The sequence below is a fragment of the Pelobates fuscus genome, chromosome 5, assembly GCF_036172605.1.
Source record: "Pelobates fuscus isolate aPelFus1 chromosome 5, aPelFus1.pri, whole genome shotgun sequence".
Lineage (NCBI taxonomy): Eukaryota > Metazoa > Chordata > Amphibia > Anura > Pelobatidae > Pelobates > Pelobates fuscus.
In genome coordinates, this window is record NC_086321.1 from 31,923,819 (window position 1) to 31,947,580 (window position 23,762).

Sequence of the window (23,762 nt, forward strand, 5' to 3'; positions counted from 1 at the left end):
CTTCAACCTATTGTTCCTGTAAGTTTATTTGTAACTGTCCTATTTATAGTTAAATCCCCCTCTCATAATATTGTAAAGCGCTACGGAATCTGTTGGCGCTATATAAATGGCAATAATAAATAAATAAATAAATAAATATACATGACCTCATCATCTCTAACTCGCTCACAATATTGGCACTCACTGAGACCTGGCTGTCCCCATCCGATACCGCTACTCCTGCTTCTTTATGTTTCGGTGGTCTACAGTTCTCCCATACTCCTAGACTCGACTGTAAAGGAGGTGGTGTAGGCATCCTTCTCTCCCCTCAATGCACCTTTCAACCTATCCTCCCTGCCCCTGCCCTATCATTTACTTCCTTTGAAGTTCACACTGTACGCCTTTTTAAGCCCACTCCTTTAAGAATTGCCATCATCTATCGCCCCCCCGGTCACCCTAAACTATTTATTGAACACTTTTCCTCCTGGTTACCCAATTTTCTTTCCTCTAGCACTCCCTCTCTCATACTTGGGGACTTCCATATCCCTATCAACAAGCTCAACTGCCCTGATGCCTCCCGTCTGCTCTCTGTAACCTCCTCCTTTGGACTCACACAGATTTCCTCCTCTGCAACTCACACTGTAGGAAACACTCTTGACCTCATCTTCACCAATCTCTGTACCACCTCTGATCTCTCCACTGATCCATTTCCTTTGTCTGACCACCATCTGCTAACATTTAACATCTGCATACCTCATACCAAAATTTCAACACCATCAACTCTCCAACCTCGCAGAAACCTCAACTCCTTCGATCTCCAGCACTTCTCCACCACACTCCAAACACTCCTTTTACCCATCTCAAATCTCAACTGCCCTAACTCTGCAACCTCACTCTACAACTCCACTCTCTCCTCTCAACTTGACATCATGGCACCTCCTACAGTTAAACGCAGCAAGCGCCCCCAACTATAACCCTGGCACACTAAGCTGACCCGTTACCTCCAAAAATGTTCCAGAACTGCTGAACGCTGCTGGAGAAAGTCTCACTCTGCATCTGACGTTGTCCACTATAAATTTATGCTGCACTCCTACAGCATGGCTCTTTCCTCTGCAAAAGTAAACTACTTCAAAACCCTCATAAGCACACTGTCCCATCAACCCAAACACCTGTTTCACACTTTTGATGCTCTTCTTCGCCCTGTGACAACCCCTCCTTCCACCACCTTGTCCGCCACAAACTTTGCATCTCATTTCACTGAGAAGATCTCTACAATCAGGAAAGAGATCTCTAATCTCTCTCCTTCCCCTATCATTACATCACCCAACCCCACTCCCCCTGCCATCCTATGCACATTTGCACCTGCTACAGCACAAGAAGTTTCTGCACTGCTCCTGTCCTCCCGACCCACCACCTGCTCTCTCGATCCTATTCCCTCGCATCTCATCCGCACTTTGTCTCCCTCTCTTGCTCTTCCTCTCGCTAGCATTTTCAATCTCTCCCTTTCCTCTGGCACATTTCCCTCACCCTTCAAACATGCAACCGTAACCCCGATTCTGAAAAAGGCCAACCTTGATCCCAACTCCCCATCCAACTACCGCCCTATCTCGCTACTCCCATTTGCCTCCAAGATCCTCGAGAGAGTTGTGTACGCCAGATTGACAGACTTTCTCGAATCCAACTCTCTGCTTGACCCCCTTCAGTCTGGATTCCGCACTGGTCACTCTGTCGAAACTGCTGTGATCAAAGTATCCAACGACTTAATTGCTGCTAAATCTCACGGCCAATACTCTATCCTAATCCTCCTTGATCTTTCTGCCGCATTTGACACTGTTGATCATCAACAGCTTCTTCACATTCTTCGTAACTTTGGTCTACGGGATACTGCTCTCTCCTGGTGCTCCTCCTACCTCTCCCAGCGCTCTTTCAGTGTTTCTTTCTCTGGTTCTGCCTCTTCTCACCAACCCCTCTCTGTCGGCGTCCCCCAAGGATCTGTCCTCGGCCCCCTATTGTTCTCTATCTATACTGCCTCCCTTGGTAAACTCATCAGCTCCTTTGGTTTCCAATATCACTTATATGCAGATGACACGCAAATCTACCTGTCCTCCCCTGATCTCTCTCCGCCCACCTTGACTCGTGTTTCTGACTGCCTCTCTGCTATTTCCAACTGGATGGCTGCTCACTTCCTTAAACTCAACCTGTCCAAAACAGAACTTCTAGTTTTTCCTCCCTCAAGTGCTGCTACTCCTGTTGTCTCCATCCAAGTCAACGGCGCTACTATCACCTCTACCTCGCAGGCTCGCTGCCTAGGGGTTCTTTTCGATTCTGACCTCTCTTTTACTCCCCATGTCCAATCGATAGTCAAATCCTGTCGCTTCCAACTCAAGAACATAGCGCGCATCCGCCCATATCTAACGCCGGACGCGGCTAAGATATTGGTTCATGCTGTTGTTCTCTCTCGCCTCGACTACTGCAATCCCCTTCTGACCGGTCTTACATGTTACCAGCTTGCACCGCTGCAATCTGTAATGAACGCGGCTGCGAGGCTTATTTTCTTGTCCGGTCGCACCTCCCACGCCTCCACGCTCTGTCAGTCCCTGCATTGGCTTCCAGTTAGATATAGGGCCCAATTCAAAATTCTGGCACTTGCTTACAAATCCCTACATAATGCTGCTCCAACATACCTATCCTCCCTCATACACAAGTATGTCCCGTCGAGACCCCTGCGCTCATCCCAAGACCTACGCCTATCCTCTGCCCGGATCCCCACCTCTGACGCTCGCCTTCAAGACTTCTCTAGGGCTGCACCTATTCTGTGGAACTCCCTTCCCTCCTCAATCAGACTTTTACCCAGCCTCCACTCCTTCAAAAAATCTTTGAAAACTCACTTCTTCATTAAAGCGTATCAATTAAACTGTCAGCAGGCTTCTCATCCCCCACCCCATGACTCCTTTCCTGCAACTGTCAAAAATGACCTACCAAGCACTCAATAAACCATTCTCTAACAAACTATTTAAAGGGACTCTATAGTCACCATATAAAAGCAAGAAAGACAGGTCCCCCAGCCTTCCTTCTTGCTTTTATATGAACTTTCATTCATTAAAAAAAAAAAAAATCGGTGTTTTTATATTAAAAACTTACCTCCGTTCCAGCGCCGAGCTCCCCGCTCGGCCGCGCCCCCTTTTTCGTCAAAATGACGAAATCGCGGGGCCCAATGGGACGGCTTCGCGCTGCACCAATCGCGTTCTTCATAGAGCGGCATTGAATGCCGCCCTATGAAGAACCTGAGCGCTTTACCGCGCATGTGCGCGGAATGCGCGTTCGCGAGCTGAGCTGTCTGACTGACAGCTCAGCTCGCTTTCTAAAATTATCAATAAGGGGGGGGACAGTAGGTTTCTAAAATTATCAATATCAATTATAATAATTTTACGGCCCCCACCCCTGTGCGGCGGGTGGGGGCCCTAAAATTATCAATGAGGAGGGGGACCTACTGCGTCCCCCGGCCCCCACCCCTGTGCGGCGGGTGGGGGCCCTAAAATTATCAATGAGGGGGGGGACCTACTGCGCCCCCCGGCCCCCACCCCTGTGCGGCGGGTGGGGGCCCTAAAATTATCAATGAGGGGGGGACCTACTGTCCCCCCCCGGCCCCCACCCCTGAGCGGCGGGTGGGGGCCCTACAATTATCAATAAGGGGGGGACCTACTGTCCCCCCCGGCCCCCACCCCTGTGCGGCGGGTGGGGGCCCTAAAATTATCAATGAGGGGGGGGACTTACTGCCCCCCCCGGCCCCCACCCCTGAGCGGCGGGTGGGGGCCCTAAAATGATCAATGAGGGGGGGACCTACTGTCCCCCCCCGGCCCCCACCCCTGAGCGGCGGGTGGGGGCCCTACAATTATCAATAAGGGGGGGACCTACTGTCCCCCCCGGCCCCCACCCCTGTGCGGCGGGTGGGGGCCCTAAAATTATCAATGAGGGGGGGGACTTACTGCCCCCCCCCCGGCCCCCACCCCTGAGCGGCGGGTGGGGGCCCTAAAATTATCAATAAGGGGGGGAGACCTACTGTCCCCCCCCCCGGCCCCCACCCCTGAGCGGCGGGTGGGGGCCCTAAAATTATCAATAAGGGGGGGGACCTATTGTCCCCCCCGGCCCCCACCCCTGAGCGGTGGGTGGGGGCCCTAAATACAAAGGGGGGGGACCCTAGTTAACCCTCCCCCCCAAAAAAAAAATATCTCCCTACCTACCCCCCTCACCCTAAAAATAATGAGGGGGGACCATTAACTAAAAACCTGTAAAAAAGAAAAAATGAGATAAAATCAACTTACCATTCGATGTTTTCTTTCTTCTAAAATCTTCTTTCTTCAGCCCCAAAAAAGGCCAAATAAAAATCCATAATAACCGACGCAATTAAAAAAAAAAAAAAAAAAAAAACGAGCGCAAAAAAAAATAATCCATCTTCACCCATGGAGGGCTCCGCGCAGACTGAGCTCCGCAGGGCGGGGGAAGGCTTATAAAGCCTTGCCCCGCCCTGCAATTATGCTAAGAACACTCTGATTGGGAAAGTTCTTTGGAATTTTCCCACGCTTGTAAAATGACACAGAGCACTGTGATTGGATGGATTTCAAGCCATCCAATCACAGTGCTCTGTGTCATTTTACAAGCGTGGGAAAGTTCTTTGGAATTTTCCCACGCTTGTAAAATTACAAAGAGCACTCTGATTGGTTTAAACCCACCAATCAGAGTGTTCTTAGCCTAATTGCAGGGCGGGGCAAGGCTTTATAAGCCTTCCCCACCCTGCGGAGCTCAGTCTGCGCGGAGCCCTCCATGGGTGAAGACGGATTATTTTTTTTGCGCTCGTTTTTTTTTTTTTTTTAATTGCGTCGGTTATAATGGATTTTTATTTGGCCTTTTTTGGGCTGAAGAAAGAAGATTTTAGAAGAAAGAAAACATCGAATGGTAAGTTTTTTTTTATCTCTCTTTTTTTTTTTTTACAGGTTTTTAGTTAATGTTTCCCCCCTCATTATTTTTAGGGTGAGGGGGGTAGGTAGGGAGATAAATTTTTTTTTGGGGGGTGAGGGTTAACTAGGGTCCCCCCCCTTTGTATTTAGGGCCCCCACCCACCGCTCAGGGGTGGGGGCCGGGGGGGACAGTAGTTCCCCCCCCTTATCGATAATTTTAGGGCCCCCACCCACCGCTCAGGGGTGGGGGCCGGGGGGGGACAATAGGTCCCCCCCTTATTGATAATTTTAGGGCCCCCACCCGCCGCACAGGGGTGGGGGCCGGGGGGGGGACAGTAGGTCCCCCCCCTTATCGATAATTTTGGGGCCCCCGCCCACCACTCAGGGGTGGGGGCTGGGGGGGGACAATAGGTCCCCCCCTTATTGATAATTTTAGGGCCCCCACCCGCCGCACAGGGGTGGGGGCCGGGGGGGACAATAGTTCCCCCCCCCTTATCGATAATTTTAGGGCCCCCACCCACCGCTCAGGGGTGGGGGCCGGGGGGGGACAATAGGTCCCCCCCTTATTGATAATTTTAGGGCCCCCACCCGCCACACAGGGGTGGGGGCCGGGGGGGGGATGGTAGGTCCCCCCCCCTTATCGATAATTTTAGGGCCCCCACCCACCGCTCAGGGGTGGGGGTCGGGGGGGGACAATAGGTCCCCCCCTTATTGATAATTTTAGGGCCCCCACCCGCCGCACAGCGGTGGGGGCCGGGGGGGGGGGGGAGGAGAGTAGGTCTCCCCCCCCCCCTTCAACCACTATTGTGGACCGTAAGCGTCCCTGTGGGTTCGGGCTTCAGCTGTCAGCTGAAGCTGAAGCTGTCAGCTGAAGCCACGCCCACAGCAGTGCTGACAGGCTATCAGCACACAAAGCGCGTTCACAGTGCTTTGTGTGCTGATAGCCCGTCTGATGCATTCACCCAGAATGCATCGGACGAGAGGCCTTTTTAGGGCCTCTGAACTCGGAAGTCCCTCTGGTGGCCGTCTGATTGACTGCAACAAGAGGTGTTCCAAGCTTCCAATGTAAACACTGCATTTTCTCAGAAAATACAGTGCTTACAAGAAAAAGGCTCCGGGTAGCTGTAGCACTCACCTGAACAACCTCATTAAGCTGAAGTTGTTCAGGTGACTATAGTGTCCCTTTAATTCCCCTACTTTAACCCGTTTGTGTCACTATACCCCACTCCCTCTAGCATGTAAGCTCATCGAGCAGGGCCCTCAACCCCCTCTGTTCCTGTACGTCCAGTGGTCTGATCTCAATTATGTGTCTGTTAGTCCACCCATTATACAGCGCTACGGAATTTGTTGGCACTATATAAATAATAAAATAATAATAATAACATGGGACACAGATACTGGAGTGCCAGTGTTTGTCTTTCGTTGTTGAAGGGTCTTATGTTTTCTATCATAGTTTTGGTGATTAGACAAAATGTAAGTATATTCTAATATTCTGATTATTATGAAATAAATTATATGTTACGAAAATGGCACCTGGGTTTAAAGTAAATGACAGAGTATCACTTACATTTTCCCCAAGTGATTAGGATTTCCTAGACAGTTTAAGGCATTCCAACACTTGATACCCTTCATATTCCATAGAAAAGTAAATGGAAGCTTTTTAATACTTCCCATGGCCAAAACTAGTTCTGTTTGTAGGTGTAAAGTCCAATTTCCAAAGAGAGAGAATTTGATTTTTCAAGAATATTTAAGAATTTGTATTCCGTAATTCAGAATTTTCTGTAAAAACTTTGACAAATTACAACTTCGAAATATGAAATGTGTCACTGTATATGGAATATGGAATGATATGTAAGGGAATATTTACAAAATGGACAAATTAGAGATCAGAGCTAACAATAATTTCAATCTGCAGCACATTTTTCGAAGGCATTTTCCATTAAAGGTGCTTTATGAAAAGACGGCCATGCAACAGAAGAAAAGTGAGGGGCTGTACTTTTAAGGAAGAAGTATTCTACATCACTTTATTACTTACCGGAATTGGGTTCAATTTTCCCAAGACTCATATCCTGTGGCATGAGACCAACGGGATATCCAGAACGCCAGCTTACTATAACTGAACCATATGTTCCTTTTCTGGATAAAACAGCTTGACCTCTTCCTGCAGTAATGTTTGTAAGACGAAAAGCTAATGATTCAAACCCAACCTAGTACAAAAGAAGTAAACTGGTTCAGGGTTTGTAAGCAGTTGCAGTTACCAAGGAGTGAATTTTCGAGATCTAGTAAGAATATAATAGAAATCTATTTACATTCCAGAGGACATTAAAAGTAGATTTCAGGGTAAAACAATAAAATAAAACACGTAAAAAATGACTGAACTGTCAGGAGTGATTATTCAAAAATAAGTCAAAATATCACTGAGCCATTTATGAGAATCCACACACACAAAAAGAATAGATGATCGCTTACTAGAATGTGGTGCTATAAACACCTCCATTATTGCCACACCAGTAATAACGTTTTTTTTACTTGTATTTAACACATCATTTCCGCTGCTTACTGTAGCATCTTCTTGCAATGGGGCACTGCAGTAAGTAGCATTTGATGATGTTTTGCAATATATATGTGACATTGTGTGATATGCTGTTTATTATGGTTTGATAAAGACTCATTGTGTCGAAACGTTGCCTTTTTACATTTCCCATAAAGTCTGCATTGGGTTTGCCCCTCAGTTTCCAGAGTGCGACTGGATTGTCCTTTTAAGCATAGTTCCATTCTAGTAACTACACTAATTAACCCACAATCCAATAGTCAAAAGAGTCCCACAGAAAGACAAACTGCAGACTTCATGGACAGAGGATAACAAAATGGCGCCAGCCAGACATTACGATCCGGCGCAAGGGAAAAATGCTAATAAATACAAAGGCAAGTGGTTAATGGGGGGTATAATCCCTAAGATATATGGGGAAAAGGAAAGGAACTTAAAAAAAGAAAATAAACTGGCAGTGTCGCTTTAAGTACTGATAGGTCCGCATAGCCACACTATAGGCGTGTGACCGACTGCTCTGCATCTGCATTAAACATGTAGCTCATTTAAAGGGACATGCCTTAAATATAATTGCTTTGTTTTAGAAGTTCAGATTACTTGATAAACTAAATAACATAAACAACTGTGTTTTCTTTAGCAATAAATACCGGCTTCATAATGTTAATTTTTTTTTTTTTTTGTTATTCTTTATTTTTTCGATTGGCAGAATCGATTAGTACAAGCATGTTGAACATGGTTAGTATTTAGGCTTATGCAAAAAGCCGTGTCTCAAAATTGCAACAATATATCCGGTTATAACAATGTTTATAAAAAGTGGCTGAATTCTAGTGGTATCTAGTTCAAGGCATTTATCGTGATACCATTCTGTCCAGTTTTTATATAACGAAGTAAGTAATTTCAAACAGGTTAGGTTGAAACTGTGGGTAATTTAAGGAAGTGGTATAGGGGTCTGGGATTTGCAGGATAGGTACCTGTCCGTTTAGGTAGAACGATGGGACGTGGTGGAGAGGCTCCGTGCGTCGATATAGTGGGTGCTGTCTTAGGGTGGGGGATGGGTCAAGGTAGGTAGGGATGTCTCTGCTGTTCTATATAGGTCCGACTCCGTGTAAGTGGGGTTTCCCACATCGTTCAGGAGAGCTTCTCCGCATGGTCGCGTGAGCCTCAAAGAACCCTAATAGTAAGTGAGCATGTGGTCTTCAGTGTGTGTGTGTGTTACATATTCTTCTGTATGTACCTTCTCCCTTTTCATGATTCTGTCTGACTCGGGGCCATTTCGTCTGGGTGTGTCCGGGTTCATATCGGTTGTGGCCTGTTCCAGGTGGCGGGCATGTCGGTATTTCCTATTTCTATGTCATTTACTGGTGTGAGTGGGCCTTGCTAGTCTATCTTAGGTATATGTCTCGAGACCATAGCGGGATCGGGTTTGGGGGGGGTGTGTTCGGAGATCGGGATGGGTGGGCAGGGGGACAGGGAGCGGGTTGTTCGGTCGGGGACCTCCAGGCCAGCGCGACCATGCCAACAGCCCTGTCTTACTGCGGTCGACTTGCGAGCCGACGGAGGCTACGGCTCGGACATCCCACCCTTGCGCGCCCACTAAAGGCGGGTTATGCTGTCCTTTTTGACAGATATGATTTCCAGGGAAGCCACCTAAGGGCACATTTGTCGGAGCGCTCCTGCAGGGAGGCGGTCATGATTTCCATGTCATAGATGTTTTCTACTTTATCTACCCATTGCTGGAATGTGGGGACCGTTGTGCGTTTCCAATGCAGTGGTATAAGGGCTTTCGCTGCTGTAAGTAAATGCATGGTGTGGGAATTTTTGTATGTGTGTACTGGTGTGGGCATGTGGTGTAGGAGCATTGGTAGGGGCTCTAGGGGAAGGTCCGAACCGGTGACCTCCCTGATCTTTGAGTGGATCATCTGCCAGTATGGCTTGATGCGCCGGTACGTCCACCATATGTGTATGTGGGTACCCAGTTCGGTGCCGCATCTCCAGCATTCGCCTGTGTCGGTGACTCGCATGCGCCTGAGGTCGTCCGGTGTCTGGTACCATCGAGTCAGTACTTTATAATTAGTTTCCTGGAACTTTGAACTTATGGAGCATTTATGTGTGAGTTGGAATATTTTTCCCCACTCTTGGTCCTCAAGTTGGGTCTCGGTCTCCGCTTCCCACTTGTTTGCATAAGCTGGCCTGCCTTTGTCCTCCGACTTCTGAAGTATACCGTACATCTGGGAGATTCCGTGCTCGATATGTTTCCTGTTCGTGCACATTTGTTCAAATTCAGTGAGTTGCCTGTGGAGGTGGGCTTTACCTGGTAGTAGTGCATAATATGTCTTCACCTGGTGGTAGTGATATGCGTCCAGTTGTGTGGAAGGCCGGTCATCCAGCAGGTCCGTCAGCGGCCGGAGAGTATTTCCCGTGCTCCATTGTCGCATATAGATCCAGTTTGATCTTTGGAGGTTTTTGAAGGTTGCGGGGGGGAGGCCCCCTGCTAGGTCGGGATTGTAGGTGATGGGGGTGAGGGGGTTTGGAGAGGTCGTCAGTTGACGGGCGTATCTTAGATCGCACCAGGTCTTGAGTGTGGCGTCGATGATGGGGTTGCTCGTCTGCAGTTCTGCGAAGGTTAGTCGTCCCAGCCAGAGTCTGGACGGGATGGTGCCCGGATACTGTTTCGTCTCCATCTGTACCCATCGTCTGGGGCTAGGGTGGGCGTGCCAATCCACTACTCTGTGTAGATGGGTTGCCTGATAGTAGGCAAGAAGGGACGGCAGCCCCACCCCACCTGCGGCGTTCTAAGATGGACTTGCGGATGCGGGTCGGTGTCTGGTTCCACACAAATTTTCGGATGGCCGTCGCCGCCGACTGGAAGAAAGCTCTCGGGATCCTCGTGGGCAGGGTTGCGAACAAGTAGAGCAGTCTTGGTAAGATATTCATCTTAACCGCACTAATGCGGCCGAACCATGATATGTATTGGCCTGTCCAACGCGTCTGGTCTTGTTGTATGGACGTTAGGATGGGAAGGAAGTTCAACTGGTATAGCTGTGATAGGTCTTTCGGCAGCCAGGTGCCCAAGTAGCGGAGTTTGGTTGAGCACCAAGAGAATGTGAATTGGGAGCTGAGTCGGGCAGCGAGGTCCTCATTCCGCGATATTGACATGGCTTCGGACTTGTCTATGTTTAACTTCAGGTTGGATAGTCGTCCGTAGGTCTCGAATGCCTGCAGTAGGTTGGGGACGGATATTATTGGCTGTTCCAGGAAGAAGAGCATATCGTCGGCGTATGCTGCCACCCGATCATAATGTTAATTTTTATGCCTTAACTGGGTTTCGGGTTTAAGGTTTAGGCTTTACGTGACGAATCACCGTGGAATGTGGCATCTAGTATAGAAATGACCAGAGTGATATAAGTAGCGGCTGATGACACCTTAAATCACAATAAAACTGAATATATGAAGCTAGGACAGGACATCTGTAAAGAGATTTAATTTGTCATGCTATTTAAATGTTAACTGTCGACTTAAATGCTAACCAGCATAGTACAGTACAACTGCTCAAACTATATTTGTGCCGTGTTAAAAGAGCTGTAGAATGTTGTGCTTGGTTTCCCTCTAGTGGTACACAGTGAAATTACAGTCAAGAGAATTTGTATTACCTCGGAATTGGCAGCATCCTTTGGGACGGATATTGAAGTTGGCTTTTGTTCTTTGAGAATGTGCGGCTTTCCATAGGTGCTGTCACCCATCAGGCTCACATTTGTTAATTCGAGAGAGAAATTAAACCCAGGTAAAAGAAAAACCTGAAAGTATACATGATGTAATAATAACATATACCAATCAGAACAAAGAGCGAACACTTTAGATTATAATTTTTTATGTTTCAATGTTTTGAAGAAATATTAATAGAATAATTCTCTAATTTAGCGGAAATGTGATATATTTCAAGACATACGTTACTGCCTGGTGGAAACCCGAAAGTGTATTAGAATGAGTTAACGTATGTGTGATAGTGTGGGTCTGTGTATGACAGCATGTGTATGAGTATCAGTGTGTCTTTGTATGCATGTTCTATGATTATGTCTATGATTATGTGCTAGTTTGTGACTCTGTATTAGTGTGCATCTGTTTCTGCATGTTTCTGTGACTATGTATGCATGCTTGTATGTGTGTGTGTGTTTGTGTGTGTGTGTGTGTGGAGTGCTGCTAGGGCCTCGATTTAACATTTTTGGATAAGCTTTTTCAATTTGACAATTGAATAAGCTTTTTCAAATAATTTTATATTTTTGGATGAACTTTTAAAATGATTTAATATTATTTTGATATTTAAATATTTTGAAAAATTATTTTAACAGTTTATCCAAAAATATTGAATCATGTGAAAAGCTTATTCAGAAATACTAAATTGAGTCCTAGGTTGGGGATGTTACGTATATGTGTGAGAGTTATGTATGTGCAGCAGGCTAATTAATTGTATGTGGGGTTTGGTCCAGGGCCATGCTAATTATTGTTGCCTAGGACCTTGTAAATAGTGCCGGTGGCCTAGCACATATGTAAATCATGTGCTTATAACAATGATTGGCAGGGAGTTATGTTGGAGGCACATCCAGAATAAATATGCAGTCGTGTGGATTTTACATTTAATTTTCAGATCTCACAAGTTCACATGACGTACTTGATTTATTAATTTTGGATAACGTTTTAAAATGTTTTTTTTTTTTTTTTTCAAAATACTAGATTATTAAAAAATATGTACAATATCATAAAATATCATTAAAATATAATAAAAATATTTTTCTAAATATTACATCTTTTTAAAGGTTTCTCCAAAAATATTAAATTGAAGCCAACATTATAAATTCTGAAGTGACAGTTCCCCTTTAAAAAAATAAAATACACACATTAAATGTATTAATATATTAGGCCCCATAACAGAATACTAACCTGGTTACTAATTGGCACAGTACTAATACCATAACTGGCACCATCTATAATCAGCACACTGCCTGTAATAGTTTCAGTGAGGTTCTCCTGCTGTCCTGCTCCAAAAGATATTTGATATTCCACTGTGACATTACCAAATGTCCCAGCAAGTCTAGTGACATTAACTAGAATATGACGGCTCAAGTCTTGGTCCACATGAATAGATTGGGTGCTTGAATACACAGTGAACACTCCATGGGGGTCATCATTTGCAAAAACATTAAAGCGTGCTATACTTCTTGAATTATCCAGATCTGCTCCACCCTCTACATACACCAGCTGGACCACATAATGTTCATCTAATTCAGGCACATCATCCGGCAAGAGCTGTATAATGATCTCCCCGATGCTTTGTTTGTCAGGGATGAATATTGAACCATTTGTTGCTCTGAAGTCACCTCCAATATCTGATGCACTGCTTAAAAGCCAATGGACCTTGTAAGACAGAGAGAATTGTTACCAATTACACAACATTAAGCTACCGAATTGAAGTTAACTTTTCTTTAAAACATTTATAAGATAATATCAACGTCAATGACCTACGAACCAGTAAGCAAATTCATGCTAGAAACTCAAAATATTATACTACTACACACTACAAGGTCAATATGTGCAATAAAAATGCTATTACACAGACTTCTAGTGGCCAGAAAGGTAGAGCACTCAAATGGTGCAGTATTTACTAAGTCAAAAGAGGAAGAGTTGATCCTGTAAATTGCTACATTTGGAATAAACATTCAATACATAAATAGAAGGCATAGGGGATTCTCTCTCATTTGCTAATTGAATCATTGTATCATAAGAACAGAAACTATGCCCCCTAGCGTCAGCTCTCACGACTCATGGAATCTCTACAAGCCAACAGTACATCTAACCTAACCTAAGGAATTAACCAAAACAACCTCAGTCTTTCACACAGCCCACTCTAAATATACACATTGTTTTCTTACTTTTCACATTCTCTGTGTTGACCCTGCTTTATACATTTGTTTCCTATAATACCGTTTAGAATTATAATTATATACAGACTGATAGCACTATTCATATATAAATAATAACTAAGATCAAAATATATTCACAACACACTCTAACTGGAATGCAGTAAGTCTCTTATGGAAAGACTAGTCTACACTCAGGTCCGGCCTTAGGGGTGTGCGAGCTGTGCAGCCGCACAGGGCGCCATGGAGCAGGGGGCGCCCTGCGGCCGCATAGCTCACACGGCAGGGGCGTATTAGCCGCGAGGCAAACAAGGCATTTGCCTTGGGCGGCATTTTCCAGGGGGCGGCAAAAAAAGCCGCCCCCAAATGCCCAAGGCAAATGTCTTGTTAGCCTCGTGGCTAACAGACATGCTGGGCGGTCAGGCGGCGCTGGTGGGCGGCTGGCGAGGGAGCACTTCCTCTGAGCTGTCTGCTCAGCTCCCTCGCGCGCCGCAGAGTGAGGCTGGGAGCCGGAATATGACGTCATATTCCGGCTCCCAGCCTCACTCTGAGGCGCGCGAGGGAGCTGAGCAGACAGCTCAGAGGAAGTGCTCTCTCGCCAGCCGCCTGCCTGCCCGCCCGCCAGCCAGTGCCGCTCGCCCAGTAGCCACTGGACCACCAGGGAGGAAGCGACCCCCCCCCCAGCATTCCCAAAGGTAAGGAGGCTGGGGGGGTGTTTAAATAATTTTTTTTAAATGTGGGGTGAGTGTGTGTGTGTCTGTTAGTGTGTGTGTGTCTGTTAGTGTGTGTGTGTGCCTGTGTCTATTAGTGTGTGTCTGTTAGTGTGTTTCTGTTAGTGTGTTTCTGTTAGTGTGTGTCTGTGTCTGTTAGTGTGTGTCTGTGTCTGTTAGTGTGTGTCTGTTAGTGTGTGTCTGTTAGTGTGTTTCTGTTAGTGTGTTTCTGTTAGTGTGTTTGCCTGTGAGTGTGTGTGTCTGTTAGTGAGTGTGTGTGTGTGTCTGACTGTGTGTGTGTGGCTGTCTGCCTGTGTGTGTGTGACTGTTTGCCTATGTGTGTGTGTGTGTGACTATCTGCCAGTGTGTGTGTGTGTGTTTATCTGTCTGTGTGTGTGTGTGTGACTTTCTGTGTGTGGCTGTCTGCCTGTGTGTGTGTGGCTGTCTGCCAGTGTGTGTTTGACTGTTTGTCTCTGTGTGTGACTGTCTGTGTGTGTGTGGCTGTTTGCCTCTGTGTGTTTGGCTGTTTGCCTCTGTGTGTTTGTGTGTGGCTGTCTGTGTGTGACTGCCAGCCTGTGTGTGTGGCTGTCTGTCTGTGTGTGTTTGTGTGTGTGTGTGGCTGTCTGCCTGTGTGTGTGTGTGTGTGTGTGTGTTTGTGTGTGTGACTGCCTATGTGTGACTGTCTGGGCAGACTAGATGGGCTGAATGGTTCTTATCTGCCATCACATTCTATGTCTGTGCGTGTGTGTTTGTGTGTGGCTGTCTGTGTATGACTGCCTGAGTGTGTTTGTGTGTGTGTGTGTGTGTATGGCTGTCTGCCTGTGTGTGTGTGTGTGACAGGGTGTGTGGGAAGGGGGAAGGAGTGGGGGGGGGGGGCGGGAAAGGGGGGCACTGTGAAGATTTTTCACACAGGGCGCCCAAATGCCTAAGGCCGGCCCTGTCTACACTCAACCAACACCTCCATTTTCCAGTGCTTTCAAAATCTCTCCGTTGACCAAAGCAAGGGCTAAAATACTAGGTGGTCAAACCAAAGGCAGCTGCCAAGAACTTGGCAACTGAAGTAGATATGCAGAAAACTCACAATGTGAGTGTGAGTGATTCTTATTCAACAGTTTTTAAGAAAGTAGCCCTTAGTCATAGTCCTCTGTAATAAAGGTGAGAAGATATGTCATAGTAAATAGGATAAATGACAGTCAGTACACTAGTTCAGCAAATTTCCCTGAAGTTAAATATCCATAGCTTAGCTCTACTTGGTTAACCGCAAACCGCAACCTCCCGGTGGTCGTCCGTTCGGTTGTTTCGAGTTCGTATGCACGAATTTGTAATCCAAGGGGTTCGGGTAAATGGGTATAAGTAATAGAAATACAGAAGGAACTGTCTTCAGCACTTTAACATAGGGTAATCCAATATGAGTCTGTGGAGTGACCGTAACAAATATATTTTTAATGAAATCATACACAATCTAGAAATAAATGAAAACTTTCAACAGTATTGAAATAAATAATCAATGCTGATTACCTAGCAAATCAGTTTTCATATGTTTGGAAAACAGGGCATCTGATTTATAATAAAAATGACAATAGTACCGTAAGTAGTGATGTCGCGAACATAAAATTTTCCGTTCCCGAACGGCGATAGTGAACTTCCGCAAATGTTCGCGAACGAGCGAACCGGGCGAACCACCATAGACTTCAATAGGCAGGCAAATTTTAAAACCCACAGGGACTCTTTCTGGCCACAATAGTGATGGAAAAATTGTTTCAAGGGGACTAACACCTGGACTGTGGCATGCCGGAGGGGGATCCATGGCAAAACTCCCATGGAAAATTACATAGTTGATGCAGAGTCTGGTTTTAATCCATAAAGGGCATAAATCACCTAACATTCCTAAATTGTTTGGAATAACGTGCTTTAAAACATCAGGTATGATGTTGTATCGATCAGGCAGTGTAAGTGTTACGCCCGCTTCACAGTGACAGACCAAACTCCCCGTTTAACGCACCGCAAATAACCGCAAACAGTCCATTTGCACAACCGCAAACTCACCATTTGCACAAGGTTGGATACCAAGCTAGCCATGCCCCGTTCCTTGTCCTCACTGATGTCATTGAAGGTCTCTTCCTCCACCCAGCCACGTACAACACCAAGGGTCCCCGAAAGGTGACAACAAGCCCCTGTATTTTTTTTTAAATGTACACCACTGTTACACCAGATATGATTTGCACTGGTGTGACACTGTGCCCTGGCAGGCCCTGAAACGCACACGTGTGAAGGAAACTGACTGCTATTATATTACAGTCAAAAAAGGTTGTTTTTTTTTTAAATTCAAGCTATTGTGACACCAGATATGAGTGGTGGCACTGGGCAAGTGGGCACAGTATACGCTGTGTGCCTGACACACACGCTGGCAGGCAGGCAACTGCAATTAGATTACACAGAAAAAAAAAAGCAGACTGATGATCTAGCCCTAAAAAGGGCTTTTTGGGGTGCTGTCCTTACAGCAGACATCAGATGAGTCCTTCAGGACTGTAGTGGACACTGAATACACTAGCCTAGCTATCGATTTCCCAATTAAATCAGCAGCAGCTACACTGTCCCTCCTCTCACTAAGAATGCAGCTTCTGGGGGGCGGGGCCTAGCTGTCATGGAGGAAAGACGCACTTCGTGCAGCTATGAAAAAGCGAATTTCACCCCAGAAGGGGATGACCCAGCAATGTTGCTCCTACCTGACCGACCCAACATGCTTAATAGCAGTCAGCAACTCGACAGAGTCTTACTTACCTCCGCGTGGCAAGTGTGGCCTGGTGCTCACCGGGCGGGAGAGGTGGCTGATCTCCTGATCCTGGGATGCACAGGACGCACAGAGCACAGCCGCCCAGGCTGACATACTCATCTGCGACTCTCCCAATATGGCGGCAGCCGTGTGTCCTCCTGGTACTAGCAAAGCATGGCAGGATATTGAGTCTAAGCTGGACAGACTCTTTAATCAATTTTGGAAGCAAATAACAAGCAGGAAGCCCCAACAAGCCCCACCACAGCCCCAACAAGCTCCACCACAGCTAAGCGAAGCAGTCTCCATTAAAATCCACCAACGCAAAAGGCGTCGAAGACGGGACCGGAGGCACAAACAGAAATGTAGAGCCTGCCCCACGTCAAGCACTCGCCTCCACCTTAAGCCACCACAATCCCGCACCGGACGTGAAGCACCAGCGGGACAGATCCGACCACCTGACAAAACAAGCTTCCACCACCTCAAGCCGTGAACCCGGCACTCAGCCAGAGACTTGCCTTTGTTGTTCCAGGTATCAGGACACCTAGGGTCTGCACCTTGCGTCCAGAAGGGATCGGATGAGCACAAGCAGTAAACAGCAGCCTGCCAAGCATGTCCCACTATAGCCGATCCTCCACACCATGCCTTTGATCACATGAACTGCTCTCTGCACATTAACTAATCGTAAAGTAGCAAGCGTTTAAACGTGTCATTATTTCACCTCCTAAACAGTTTATTGTCATAGTTCCTTACATGCCTTTACCTTAACCGTTCATGTATTATGTTATTCACTAGTCTCATCTCATGGGGCGACTCACACTTGATTTATAACTAGTGGTGGAGCTGCTGATATAAATACACAGTTGATAACGTGCAAGCTACACCCTAAACATGACAGCCATCTTTCACAACAATGTACTGCTATATACTCATACCCTCAGTGCAACTAGCCATGATATATGCACGTTCAGCCTAGCATGCTCAAATATAACACACTTCTGTCTAAAAAAATAAAATAAAAAATAATAAAAAAAAAAAAGAATGCAGCTTCCGAATGAATCTAAAATGGATGCTGTCCAGGAGGTGGGAGGGTCTGGGAGGGAGGGTCTGCTGCTGATTGGCTGGAATGTGTCTGCTGACTGTGAGGTACAGGGTCAAAGTTTACTTAATGATGACGAATAGGGGGCGGACCGAACATCGCATATGTTCGCCATCCGTGGCGAACGCGAACAAGCTATGTTCGCCAGGAACTATTCACCAGAAAACTATTCGGGACATCTCTAGTCAGGATAGATGCCTCTGGAATGGGAGATACGGGTTGAGATGGTACGCATACCAGTGTCTCAGGGGCCAAATAAGCATTTCTGGACAAAAGTGTCTGATGGGCCTGGGCAATCTGGTCCATACGGTGATCCTGTTCTTAAAATCATGCCTCATAGGAGGCCATTTGCTGTCCTAAACCTGCACGGCCCATGGTCCTATCATAATGTCATGATGTAATACCCCGACACGCAGAGTTTAGGATAGCAAGGGACTAGGATATAACTTATTACCTGGACTTAGAATGGCCAGACTAAACATCAGACAGAGATAAAGCGTAATCAGAAACAAGACAAGGTCATGGTAACAGAGAGACTACGAAAATGGGAACAAGCCAGAGTCAGTTAGATGTAATCAGTCACACGAGCAAACAAGACAGGAAAGGGCTAAAGATAAATTCAGAGTCAAGAACAAAGCCATGGTCAATACCAAAATAAACAAAATAGATCAAGGAACGCACTAAAGGGTACTGACACAGAAACCACGATAGGACAAAGTGGATAGGGCTAGGGAAGTTTAAATATGCTTTAACATTTGATTGGCCCACGTCATGCCTACGCCCCCAAAACGTTCATGTGTGGGGGTGCTGGAATGACGTGGGCCAATGGAAGCCTGAATCAACTTTTGGCTCCCACTGCCCCTTTAAGAGCGAGCTCGTGACTCGAGCCATGCTCCTAGTGCCAGGCGGGCCACGTGACCGATCACTGCGGTCAGTGCACGCGGCTAAGTCAGAAGAGAAGATCAAGCCTTATGCGGCTCGTGTGGAGGCAGGAGTGATCCAGCCACGCGCGGCTCAAGCTTAGGAGCCAGGTCGGTCCCAGGATAAGGTAAATACAGCCACAACCACTTATCCCAAACAAACACCTTTCCTAACGTCCTATCCCATTAAAAGCATATTACCGCGTATTTAATAAAACAGATAGACACCCTACTTCATCCAGGTTACCGATCGATGGTTCGATATTCTGAGCCCTCTCTGATTTACTGTACACGACTATTCGATATTCCCACAAATTTGATATAGCATTTTATGTTTTTTTGAGACCACCTTAAAAATATTGGATATCGCTAAAAATCATGATCACTATATACTTTCTCTACAAACCTCTAAAACGAACCAAACTACTCATCCATCGGCTATACCACTTTATCCCACCTAGAACTAGTGCCCAGTTAAAATACTTGACTCTTACTTACCCACACTCAGCCATGCCACACAAATTTCACCACTACTCTCACTGAATCCCTCTGACTACGGCTAAATTCATCTTCTATATCAGAACACTACTCCTAAGATTGGGTTGTATCCATGTCTCGGGTCTTTCATTTAGAATAGGGGCAGCTTCGGTCTCCTTCAACACTGACACTCCAGTGCATATTATTAAAAGATTGGGCAGATGGAAATCCTCAGTCTACAACCGATATATTCCTCATCCCGAGAAAGAAATGAGGAAAGCATTTAAAAGTTTGGCTTTGTAAATTTGATGCAATAAGTGTGTTTTTCATTAATACCTTTTCACTCTCTTTGCATGAACCCGATTTACATATATTACTAATATGTTTCTGAACATATATATTATATTATTCACTCACTCACTCTCTGGGCCGGCCTAAGACATCATGCTGCCTAGGTCAAACAATAAATGACTATGGAGGATAATGTATAATAAACACAGGTTACTGGCTATGGGGGGGATAATGTATAATAAACACAGGTTACTGGCTATGGGAGGATAATGTATAATAAACACAGGTTACTGGCTATGGGGGAGATAATGTATAATAAGCACAGGTTACTGGCTATGGGGGATAATGTATAATAAACACAAGTTACTGGCTATGGGGGGATAATGTATAATAAACACAGGTTACTGGCTCTGGGGGGATAATGTATAATAAACACAGGTTACTGGCTATGGGAGGATAATGTATAATAAACACAGGTTACTGGCTATGGGGGAGATAATGTATAATAAGCACAGGTTACTGGCTACAGGGGGATAATGTATAATATACACAGGTTACTGGCTATGGGAGGATAATGTATAATAAACACAGGTTACTGGCTATGGGGAGGATAATGTATAATAAACACAGGTTACTGGCTATGGAGGGATAATGTATAATAAACACAGGTTACTGGCTATGAGAGGGATAATGTATAATAAACACGTTACTGGCTATGGGAGGATAATGTATAATACACACAGGTTACAGGCTATGGGGGGATAATGTATAATAAACATAGGTTACTGGCTATGGGAGGATAATGTATAATAAACACAGGTTACTGGCTATGGGGAGGATAATGTATAATAAACACAGGTTACTGGCTATGGGGGGATAATGTATAATAAACACAGGTTACTGGCTATGGGGGATAATGTATAATAAACACAGGTTACTGGCTATGGGGGGATAATGTATAATAAACACAGGATACTGGCTATGAGAGGATAATGTATAATAAACACAGGTTACTGGCTATGGGGGATAATGTATAATAAACACAGGTTACTTGCTATGGGAGGGATAATGTATAATAAACACAGGTTACTGGCTATGGGGGGATAATGTATAATAAACACAGGTTACTGGCTATGCGGGGATAATGTATAATAAGGACAGGTTACTGGCTATGGGGGATAATGTATAATAAACACAGGTTACTGGCTATGGGAGGATAATGTATAATAAACACAGGTTACTGGCTATGGGGGGATAATGTATAATAAACACAGGTTACTGGCTATGGGGGGATAATGTATAATAAACACAGGTTACTGGCTATGGGAGGATAATGTAAAATAAACACAGGTTACTGGCTATGGAGGATAATGTATAATAAACACAGGTTACTGGCTATGCGGGGATAATGTATAATAAACACAGGTTACTGGCTATGGGGGATAATGTATAATAAACACAGGTTACTGGCTATGGGAGGGATAATGTATAATAAACACAGGTTACTGGCTATGGGAGGATAATGTATAATAAACACAGGTTACTGGCTATGGGAGGGATAATGTATAATAAACACAGGTTACTGGCTATGGGGGGATAATGTATAATAAACACAGGTTACTGGCTATGCGGGGATAATGTATAATAAACACAGGTTACTGGCTATGGGAGGGATAATGTATAATAAACACAGGTTACTGGCCATGGGGGATAATGTATAATAAACACAGGTTACTGGCTATGGGAGGGATAATGTATAATAAACACAGGTTACTGGCTATGGGAGGATAATGTATAATAAACACAGGTTACTGGCTATGGGGGGGATAATGTATAATAAGCACAGGTTACTGGCTATGGGAGGATAATGTATAATAAACACAGGTTACTGGCTATGGGGGGGATAATGTATAATAAACACAGGTTACTGGCTATGGGGGGGATAATGTATAATAAGCACAGGTTACTGGCTATGGAGGGATAATGTATAATAAACACAGGTTAGCGGCTATGGGAGGATAATGTATAATAAACACAGGTTACTGGCTATGGGAGGGATAATGTATAATAAACACAGGTTACTGGCTATGGGGGGATAATGTATAATAAACACAGGTTACTGGCTATGGGGGGATAATGTATAATAAACACAGGTTACTGGCTATGGGGGGATAATGTATAATAAACACAGGTTACTGGCTATGGGGGGATAATGTATAATAAACACAGGATACTGGTTATGGGAGGATACTGTATAATAAACACAGGTTACTGGCTATGGGGGGATAATGTATAATAAACACAGGTTACTGGCTATGGGGGATAATGTATAATAAACACAGGTTACTGGCTATGGGGGGATAATGTATAATAAACACAGGTTACTGGCTATAGGGGATAATGTATAATAAACACAGGTTACTGGCTATGGGGGGATAATGTATAATAAACACAGGTTACTGGCTATAGGAGGATAATGTATAATAAACACAGGTTACTGGCTATGGGGGGATAATGTATAATAAACACAGGTTACTGGCTATGGGAGGATAATGTATAATAAACACAGGTTACTGGCTATGGGGGGATAATGTATAATAAACACAGGTTACTGGCTATGGGAGGATACTGTATAATAAACACAGGTTACTGGCTATGGGGGGATAATGTATAATAAACACAGGTTACTGGCTATGGGGGATAATGTATAATAAACACAGGTTACTGGCTATGGGGGGATAATGTATAATAAGGACAGGTTACTGGCTATGGAGGATAATGTATAATAAACACAAACACAAAAAAAAAGAAAAAAGCTATGTTCGCCAGGAACTATTCGCCTGCGAACCGTTCGGGACATCACTAACCGTAAGATTTCCCAGGGTTCCTTGGATTCTCTTCACTAGGAAAGTTATGTTAAGGGGCCCCTCAACAGCTTCTGGCTCAGTATAATTTTTAATCAAGATTGATTCATCCGCAAACTGAATTATTCCATTAGGATCGCCAAATTTCTTTATCTTGAAGGGAAAAATGACAAAAAATTAACATGTATGTTCTGGTCAAACAAACATGAAAGAAAATGCTTCTTGTTACACAATCTATCAGTTTCAATTGAAATTCATGATATATTTATCATATAATCATGAACCTAAAAATTTAAAATACAGATACTAGTCAACACAGAGATCAAGTAGCTCACTGAAGTCCAGCAGGCCACTAGAACTTTGCTTCACATTTCAACTGTAACTCTCCTGTCCCTCACTGGATGAACGCACTAAAACAGTAACTCTTAACAATGCTCTCCAGGACATCCGTTGTAAGTTGAATATGTGTCAAGAATAAGCAACTGACTATTCTAGAAAGCTTTGGGTGACAGCCAGAGATTCAGACTCGATCAGCTATGAAGAGGAATGAAATCGAGCCCAGCTTTATAAGAAGCTTTGCCAGCATAGAGATGTCCAGCTGTTTTGCAGAAACATACTAATTCCACCAATCCAGCAAATAACTGATTGCTCATACTACTGTTATTGATCTTTGGATAAGTATGTTGTACTATATGAAGTTTTCTTTCTTTTTTTATTTACTTATTACAATATATTCTATAATAACATTAGTCAGCTTATGATCCTTACTTCTCAGTGTGGTAATTTTCTATTGAAAGACCATAAAACCCTCATCACAAGTTGGGAGCTTTACACAAAAAAAAATCATTCCACAACACAAATCAACAAAGGATGAAGGGTTTCTTTCTTGTGCGTGCTACCATGGATGTAACCCAGTCCTGTACCAATGTCAATCAAAAAAGGCCTGCACTTACTATCAGTGTTACATTGCCAGCTTTGGGATCGATCTCCGTACTTCCACTTGCAATAGTTAATGCGATAATGAATTTCTCTTGGACCTCAATTTCTCCATGAGGGAGTATTGTTAAGTGGATAGTCCTCGTCCCACCTTCTCCATCTTCAAAATAGAAAGAACCATTCAGAGGTTCGCTAAAATCATCATTATTTATAGGCAAAATTTCATTAGAATTTGGCCCCAATATCTTCCACAAGACCTGACAAAGAACAAAATAGGAAAAATAAAAACGATAATGGTATA

The 23,762-nt window shown here is 44.8% G+C and overlaps 1 protein-coding gene across 1 annotated transcript in view; it reads right to left on the bottom strand.

Moving 5' to 3' along the window:
• Window positions 1-23,762, bottom strand: part of ADGRV1 (adhesion G protein-coupled receptor V1) — a 441,777-nt gene that overhangs the window by 251,168 nt on the left and 166,847 nt on the right. The window contains exons 67-71 of the mRNA XM_063456378.1: window positions 23,479-23,718; window positions 22,529-22,678; window positions 12,418-12,891; window positions 11,133-11,276; window positions 6,970-7,141 (exon numbers count right to left, since the gene is read on the bottom strand). Coding sequence (XP_063312448.1) covers window positions 6,970-7,141; window positions 11,133-11,276; window positions 12,418-12,891; window positions 22,529-22,678; window positions 23,479-23,718 — 1,180 coding nt within the window. The remainder of the gene's footprint in view (window positions 1-6,969; window positions 7,142-11,132; window positions 11,277-12,417; window positions 12,892-22,528; window positions 22,679-23,478; window positions 23,719-23,762) is intronic.